General features: G+C 51.6%; 1 protein-coding gene across 2 annotated transcripts in view; it reads right to left on the bottom strand.

Moving 5' to 3' along the window:
* Positions 1–847: 847 nt before the first annotated feature.
* GCN1 (GCN1 activator of EIF2AK4) overlaps positions 848–8,809 on the bottom strand; it is a 69,329-nt gene continuing 61,367 nt past the window's right edge. Inside the window, exons 52-58 of one of the 2 annotated variants that reach the window (XM_032168535.2) lie at positions 8,120–8,313; positions 7,877–7,991; positions 5,513–5,609; positions 4,773–4,921; positions 4,221–4,328; positions 2,849–3,067; positions 848–1,542 (exon numbers count right to left, since the gene is read on the bottom strand). In XM_032168535.2, the coding sequence (XP_032024426.1) occupies positions 1,417–1,542; positions 2,849–3,067; positions 4,221–4,328; positions 4,773–4,921; positions 5,513–5,609; positions 7,877–7,991; positions 8,120–8,313 (1,008 nt within the window). In that variant the 3' untranslated portion in view covers positions 848–1,416. Of the gene's footprint in view, positions 1,543–2,848; positions 3,068–4,220; positions 4,329–4,772; positions 4,922–5,512; positions 5,610–7,876; positions 7,992–8,119; positions 8,314–8,809 lie in introns of those variants that run through there. The other variant, XM_058425083.1, reaches the window with a different exon arrangement.

Raw genomic sequence — 8,809 nt, 5'->3', positions numbered from 1 at the left:
CTGTTTTGGCTGCAAGGACTCAGCTGACCTCTCAAGGTCCCTTCCAGCCCTGGGATTCTAGTTACCTTGAGCCAGCTGACACCATGTCTGCTGCAAGAAAACAGGGCTGAGAAGTGCCTTAGAGGTCACCTTGCCTTATTCATCAGAAGTGTTGAGTCACAGGCCTACTTTCTACCTTGGCTGCATTATTAATAACCAAAGTCTTACTTTTTTTGGCATAGCATTTTTATACCTTTTATAAAGTGAGTTTGCCACTACCACTTTTTATTTCTCTTCCTTTTACAGCTCAGGCCAGTAATTTTGACAGAGGTTTGTTCTGTATTGTGGCCAGGCAACAGCCCAGAAAAACTTGCGTCACTAGGCCCAGTAGGGCGTGCTCCATCAGACAGAATGTATGTGTCACGAGCCTTCTAAGAATCAGGAGGAAGGAAGTCATTCATAAAGGAGGCAGATGCTGAAATGCAACTTTGGCTTCCTCTTGCAAGTCCTTCAACGATAGGAATGTGGCCCTTTCTTATTCACAGAGGGGCTGGATTTCTTTTTACAACCTGAGTACCAGAAGCTCCCTACCTTTCCAAGTCAGAACAGAACAGGAAAGTGGCTAATTGGACCTTTGCATTCTCCACAATGGGGGAGATCACAGGCCGGGCTGCACATCTCTCAAAACCCAACCTCAGGACAGAAGTCTACAGGGATTGCTAAGACTTTCGAAAGCAGGGGAGAGATATGTCCAGAAATCAGAGAACTGTGAATACTTACAAAACAGTTGCAAACCTTTCCTTATTCCTGATGCAGGAAGCTTCATGTTTAATGGGTGGAGATTTTTAAAAATCTGTTTATATCAAGATTAAATCAAAGCCTTTATTAAACATTCCTCTTTCAAACAGCCTTTCAAACCTATACCCCTCCCCAGACTTGGGAACTGCCAGAGCTGTGGATCATTTTCAACTGACAGGGGTCAGATCCAATCAGACCTCACAATATTGAAAAGCCAAGCCAGACACACCACACTGGGCAGAGGTCCGTCTGTGCCCCACTTGGGATCTAGGCAAAAGGTTGGTAGCGCCAGCTCTCAAACCAGAGCGCAAACACAGGAGAAGAGGAACCCACAGTCTGACCCTGCTATTATAGTTCCAGACCTAGCCATGCTAAACTGGACAAACAGCTCCTGGGCTGCCATTTACTGAGGCGCATGCGTGCGCTTTTCCTTCTCTTCTCCACAGGAAAAGGTGAGAGATGGAGGAGGCAATTTTCAGTTGTGTGTGGGTTTAAGGCTTTGGCTGTGGTCTATTGATATATTAAAATACTTTCTGGGAACGCCATCTTCCAAGCTCCCCATCGGAACAAATGTATTTTCAAAAATGAAAACATTGAGCAAAGATGTGGAGCGGCCATGCTGCTGCAGGCCCAGGCCTCTCATGTCAGGATGGTGTCGTCCACCTGCTCCGTGGAGTCGGCCTGGCTGGCCAGCTTCTTCAGGGACCTTCGGTTAACCTCATTCAGCACCTCCAAACTGGCCACATCCAGGATCTTGGAGAGGGACTGTGGGGAAGGATGAGCGGGAGGAAACATAGTCAGAACATACGGCTGCCACGTTCTCCAATCAGAGAAAGACAAAAATGAATGTCAACCCCAGAACTAGAGACACTGAGGTGGAATGTGGCAAAATAAGGGAATCAGATGGATCCAGGGAAAGCCAATGAAAACACTCATCATGCTTTTCTATTTTCCCCTTTTTCATAGAAACAGAGTCTCACTATGTTGCCCGGCTGATCTTGAATTCCTGGGCTCCAGTGATCTTCCCACCTCGGCTTCCCAAAGTATTGGGATTACAGGCATGAGCCACCGCACCTGGCCCCATCATGCTTTTCATGAGACGAGGCAGTGGGAGTTGCAGCTTTTGGGCTTTTTTTTTTTTTTTTTTTGGAGATGGAGTTTCATTCTTGTCGCCCATGCTGGAGTGCAATGGCATGATCTCAGCTCAACACAACCTCCGCCTCCCAGGTTCAAGCGTTTCTCCTGCCTTATCCTCCCGAGTAGCTGGGATTACAGACATACGCCACCACACCTGGCTAATTTTGTATTTTTAGTAGAGATGGGATTTCTCTATGTTGGTCAGGCTGGTCTCAACTCCTGACCTCAGGTGATCCGCCTGCCTTGGCCTCCCAAAGTGCTGAGATTACAGGTGTGAGCCACCACGGCCGGCCAGCTTTTGGGCTTTCAAGGCTGCTGGGGGCTGGGGACTGAGTGAACACAACTCTGGGTTTCCACTGGGCAGCTCTCCTGGGATCTGCTATGTCTGTTTGGGTGTCATATGAGATTATCTGAAGAAAGGGCCCTGCTCGGAAATAAGTCTGAAAACCATGGGAATGTGTGTTTTCGGGTACTGGGCCAGTCACCCAAATCTTTTTTTTTTTTTTTTTTTTTTTGAGACGGAGTCTCGCTCTGTCGCCCAGGCTGGAGTGCAGTGGCATGATCTCAGCTCACCACAACCTCCGTCTCCCGGGTTCATGCCATTCTCCTGCTTCAGCCTCCCGAGTAGCTGGGACTACAGGCGCCCACCACCATGCCTGGCTAATTTTTTTGTATTTTTAGTAGAGACGGGGTTTCACCGTGTTAGCCTCGATCTCCTGACTTGGTGATCTGCCTGCCTTAGCCTCCCAAAGTGCTGGGATTACAGGCATGAGCCACCGCGCCCAGCCCCAGTCACCCAAATCTTAATCTGCTCCTGAAAGCTAGCACATCCATGATGGCAGAGAAGAGCCTGTGGTTTAAATATTTCCATGCTGAAGAAGAGCTGAAAGACAAATGCTCACAGCACGCCCCAGTGAGGCCCCCAGGCTCCCACCTGAAACACCTCTTCGCCCTGCCGCATCTTGAGGAGGTTGACAATTGCCTGGTCGCTGTAGGCCCTGACCACGGTGTTCTTATCCTTGGTGTTGTCAAGAAGAGCCTTCAGGATGGGCTTGATGGCCTGGGGGTCCAGGGGAGGCAGCGGGTCCTTATTTGCCCACCAGATCATCTTCTCAGCCACCAGCCTGATGTCGCTGGATGGGTTCTGCAGACACTGAAAAGAACCACCAACAGGCTTCTGGATAGGCACATCATCTGTTCCTTGAAGCAGCCCAAATGCCCAGCCTCGACACTCTCCCTACAGCGTGGACACTGACCCCCCTGCTCCTGTGGGAGGGTCCCAGCATGACTCAGCCCTGGCTCCCTGCACCCTCATCTCATGCCACTCTCCCCTTGCTCACTACTCTCAGCCCGCATGCGTTTTTACTTTCTCGAACATCCCAGGGCCTAGGGCCTCGGGCCTCTGCCCTGGCTGGTCCCACCACTTGGGCCGTGCTTGCCCCAGATCCTCTCTAGGTTAGTTCCTTCCCATCCTGCAGGTCCCAGCTCCCATGTCATCCTTTAGAGGTGCCCCCTACCAATCTTATCTATATCAGGGTCTTCCCCATGGGCTCCAGGGATCCTGTCTGCCTTTTTCATCTCTACACCTTCAGGATAATGCCAAGTGAACAAGCAGGTGCAGGCTGATGTCATCACAGACGAGGCTCAATCGAATCAGGCCCCTCAGAAACTCCGTGGGTTCCCGGTGCTGCGGGGGGAGGCAGTCACCCTTGGGAACCTCATTACTCAAGGCAAGGTCCACGCACAGCACCACTGACACTGGTGCTGAGAGCTGGTTAGAGTACCAGGCATGGCCCCATCTCACTAAAGTGCACTCTGGCTCTGATTTCTGTGCACAGTAACGCTTCAGAAGCACGCCATATCACACGGGCCACGGGAGCCCTGCTGGCACATTCCTTGGCTTTCCTAACTAGGGCCCGGCACACAGCATAGTAACCACACCAAGAAGTGCTGGGCCAGCTAGAAGAGGAAGGAGGGAAAAGAGGTATTAAGATGGGAACCCAGGTCTGTATCTAATTTTACAAAACTAGGGTGCCTAGAAAGAATGCCTAAAATAGCGATTGCTAACTTGATTCAGAGTCACAGGTCAATTTGAGAATCTGACAAAAAGTTAGGCTCTATTGCAGTGTAAAGCACACACAGAAACCCCCTACATTCCATCCCTAAGAGTTCGGCGATCTCCTGGAGGCCGTCCACGGAGAACTAGCACACAACTAGTTGAGGGTGCACTGCTGGTGGTCTCTGATCCTAGGACCTCCTCACAAACCAGGTGTTAGGGATTAAACACGTGCTTGGCCCCCACTCACCTTAACAAACAGGCTGGAAAGTTTGGCCGGCAACTGCCCTCCACCTGTCTCGATGTGGTATCTCATGAGAAAGCCCATGCCCCGGACCCCGCTCACCGCGATGGGGATCTGTGGAGAACAGACAGCGCTAGACAGGAGGCCCCCCGCCCCTTCCCCAGAGCCAGGAAAACCCCAGTTCCTAGTAATCTCTGGGACCCTCCACCATGTCACCCCTTACCAGGGACACCATGACAGCTCTCACTCAGGCAGGCTGCCCCGGCTGAGGCAGATGAGCACAGTCACTGGTTCCCAGGAACAGGGATCCAAGACCTGGCCCAGAAGGGGCATCTAGATTCTTCAACCCAAATTCCTTGTTTAGATGATGAAACTGGGGCCCAAAGGGATCAAGTGCTGGTCCAAGGCACAGCAAGTTACTGACAAAGGTAAAATTAGAACCAAGCTTCTTAAGCCCCAGTCTGGGGTCCACCCGTGCTGTGTCCACAAGGTGCTGCCTATGGGATATGCTCTATGAGATATGGTCTATGCCTATGGGATACGGCCCAAATGCCTTACCCTGTCCGCCGTGGCACTGCTCAGGATCATTTCCTGAACATCACTGCTGTATCTGCCATCACAAAGCCTGCCAGGAGCCACATTCACAGCCACGGAAAGTGCCAGGCTCCGCCCGTGCCGAACCATCCAGTCAATGCCGGACACATCCGCTGGGTGGAAGGACACGACTGGGATCAACTGGCATTTTACGGCATGTCCCCAGCACCCATGAGGCCCATGGGTCCACCCCGCTGGGGACCAGTGTGCTGACTTGGAGCACAAGGAAAGCTCCAGGCCACATTCACATGGACCTCCCTGCTATCTTGGCAGAAGCTCCCCAAAGCGGCACATTAAGGAAAGTAAGGAAAGCCTGCTCATGAACCACTCCAGGCTTACAGCTGTGTTCTTTGAGCAGAGACATTCAGGGCTACGGGACCACTGCAAATTCAGTATTGTTTGTTTGTTTTAGAGACAGGGCCTCGCTCTGTCACCCAGGCTGGAGTGCAGGGGTGTGATCAAGGCTCACTGCAACCTTGAACTCTTGGGCTCAATTGATCCTCCCATCTCTGCCTCCTGAGTAGCTGGGACTACAGGTGAGTGCCACCACCCCTGGCCTGGATTTTGCTTAACTGCTGGATTCCCAAGGAATGGACAGTCCAGTTGCTAAAAGATCCTCTGAGGGAGGGAGGGAGATGCCCGTCGACTCTTCACTAGGGCTGAGAGGCCCAGGTCCCTGAAGGGGAACTCTCCAGTGTACTTACCCAGCAAGCAGTGCTGTAGAACAGCACTAAGCTCCTCTTCAGTCAAAAAGGCACACAGTTCCCCTAGGCACCCAGCTGACGAGATGCGAGTGTTGTCCTGACAGGGAAGAGAAGGGAGTGAGGGGGTGCAGGGAACAGCACCAGCTGTGCGGGAACCAGGGCAGGCAGCTCTAGAGCCCAGGATGGACAGCAACAAAGAAGGTGGAACAAGCCAACTCAGAGACTCAAGATCCAGTCCTTCCTGTAGGCACTCGTGCTCTCCTGCCAGATTGGGCTGCCACTGGTATGCAGTTAAACATTGCACACCCAGCACTTCACTTAATTATAGAAAACCCCAGTGTGTATGCATATGGTAATCATCCTTGTAATAGCAGTAATAACTGTATTTACATAGCACCTTTCTTCTTAGGAAGGCTGAATGTTTCATATTTATTATCTCAATTACTATCAACAGCCCCGTGAGGCAGGGAGGGGCGGGAGGGGCAGGAGGGGAGGCACCTGCCTCCAGCCACCAGGGAAGCCAGCTAGAGACGGCCACTCTGAGCTCCTTTCTCCCACAGAGCTTGTGTCATCTTGTGGCCAGAATGACTCCTGCTATCTCCCTACTGCATGAGTGCCCCACTGCCACCAAAATTACTTGGGTTCATCCTAGGAAGTCAAACTAAAGCCACTAATCAAGCCAAGGAAGATAAGGAAAGGCAAGTACTTCCTGTTCAAATCAGAGCCAGGTACGCGAGCGGCTCCATGCTCCTCCCTGGCCAGCTAACTATGGAATACCAAGAGAGGATCTTAAGTTATGTTCCTTATTATATAGGTGCCAACTCAACATGTCCCCAAAACAAACCACCAACCAGGGACTCAATAACCCAAAAAGCTAATGCCAGGCTGGCACCCTGAACTGCCACTTTCGATCTGAGTGGAGGTTCAGAGGGTAAGAGAATGGGCTGCCAGCAGTTTGGGCCTCTGAGCTTGAAGCGGAAGCCCAGGTGCCAAGCTAAAGCTGGCTCTGACACCCACTCTCTTCAACTTCATCTATTTTAAGCTGCACTGTGGTAAAATGCAAATATGTTTCAATACTAATTTTTGCTTGCACTGTACACATGACTCTGTAGAAGCCCTGACAGACTGTGACCAAGACAGCAGACTTTCCCATCTGTCCCACAGAGAAGGCTGGGGCTGGAGTCCGACAGCTGTCACTTGGGGACCAGAACTAGGCCTTTGGAGTCATGGGAAGTGCAGCAGCAAGTGTGTGTGTTGGGGGTGTGGGCAGGAGGAGTGTGTGTGGGTGTGTGTGTCAATGAAGTGTAAAACCATGTGAGCCCAAAGGCCCTCTCCTCCTAGATTGGCCCTACAAAGTAAATTAGGCCACAACAGAGGGCTGTCTGAAAAGGGAATAGAAAACTCTTCTCCATAGACTCAACTCCCTACTGGCCCCACAGTGCTGGCAGCCAAATATTTGACAGATGCTTCCAGACTAGGTGAGGCTGATGGAACTGGGACAGAACCAGGAGTCCAGGGCTTCTGGTTTGGACTCTATTACTTGCTGGGTATGGCCAAGACAAGTCTCACCCTCGAAAATAGACCTCTAAGACTTCCCACCAGGACACACCCTGGAGACCATTTATCCCACTACACACTAAGTTTCTTGAGGTCTGTGACCACGAGGTCTATGCACCTCTGGAATAGGCCCTTTAGCTCGGCAAATGTTTCACAAAACAATAAATAAACCTCTTCATTTTACAAAAGTGGAAAGGAGAGGCAGACAGAGAAAGTGACTTCTTTAAGATCAGAGAGCAAATTGGTGAGAGGTCTGGGTCTCTACAAAGCTTACGTGCCTCATCTATAAAACAGAAATAACTGGCTGGGTGCAGTGGCTCATGCCTGTAATCCCAGCACTTTGGGAGGCCGAGGCGGGTGGATCACCTGAGGTCAGGAGTTTGAGACCAGACTGACCAACATGGTGAAACCCTATCTCTACTAAAAGTACAAGTATTAGCTGGGTATGGTGGCGGACACCTGTAATCCCAGCTACTCGGGAGGCTGAGGCAGGAGAATCGCTTGATAGGAGGCGGAGGTTGCAGTGAGCCGAGATTGTGCCACTGCACTCCGGCCTCGGTGACACAGCAAGACTCAGCCAAAAAAAAAAAAAAACAAAAAAAAAAAAACAGAAATAACCAATATATCCACAATACCTGCCCCATTTCCCTTGAAACCTGAGGAAATATTGGTGAAGCATACAGAGTGACAGCAATGTCAGGAATGCTTATTACTACTGAGCTATACTGGTTCTAACACAAAGTGAAGAACTCAACCTAAGGAGGAGGGGGGAATCAGTGGTGCCACTAGTCTTGCCTGCAGCCGTACCTCATCGTGTCCCAGCATGCTCAGCAGGAGTGAGACGATGTTTTTCCGGATGACGGCATCCACTTTGGCCCCTGCTCCCTGAATCACAAACCTCAGGGCCTGCAGCATGGTGTCCCTGCAGAAGTGATGCACCGCCTTAAGCCCTGGGTGCCTCCACCACCACCCCTCCTGCCAGCGCAGGTTCGGCCCACAGCAACCCCTGGCCTCCTGGAGGGCCACAGTGCTCCCTTGCCAGTGCCGTACCTGACACCTGGGTCCTCCATGGCGCGGATGCCGTTGAGCAGCTCTGTGAAGAGGGGATCCACCTTAATGTGGATGGAAATGAGCTTCCCCAGAGCATCTGCGGCCTTCAGGCGCACCCCCCGGTTGGAGTCCTGCAGGGCTTTGGTGAAAGTGGTCTGCAGCTGGGGCAGGAAGGGCTTCAGGGCAATCCCAACCTGTGGGAGGAACCCACATCCATGAAAGACAGTTGTGGTGGACCCAAAGCCACAGTGTACCACAGGCACGAGAACAAATGACAATCCCAAGCCACCACAGCGAGTCCAGCTCTCACACAGGGCTGGGGACAGACAGCCCGTCAGAGAGGCCAAGCACAGACAGGTTTCGCTTGGCCTCCTGGTCATATCCAGCATGCTTTGATACACTGGAGGAGTAGGAGGCCGAGGAGGCGGCGGTCGCTATCTGAGGGAGCTGTCTCACAGCCTTGGCTGCGTTAGGGTTTGGCTTACTGGAGACCCGTCCATATCGATAAGTGACTCAAAACCTCCTATGAATACATTAATGAGCAGGGCAGACTGTCGGCAGTGTTGAAGCACAGTTCTAATGCCAATACAGGGACAGGGACTCGATGTATAATAGCAGAGCCCATCTACTGAGCAACTGACAGTGGGATACGCACTCCACATTCAGCCCTCAGAACAAGCCTGTGAAACA

The sequence above is a fragment of the Hylobates moloch genome, unplaced genomic scaffold, assembly GCF_009828535.3.
Source record: "Hylobates moloch isolate HMO894 unplaced genomic scaffold, HMol_V3 SCAFFOLD_12, whole genome shotgun sequence".
Taxonomy (NCBI): domain Eukaryota; kingdom Metazoa; phylum Chordata; class Mammalia; order Primates; family Hylobatidae; genus Hylobates; species Hylobates moloch.
This window is presented reverse-complemented; position numbering and strand designations above follow the sequence as displayed.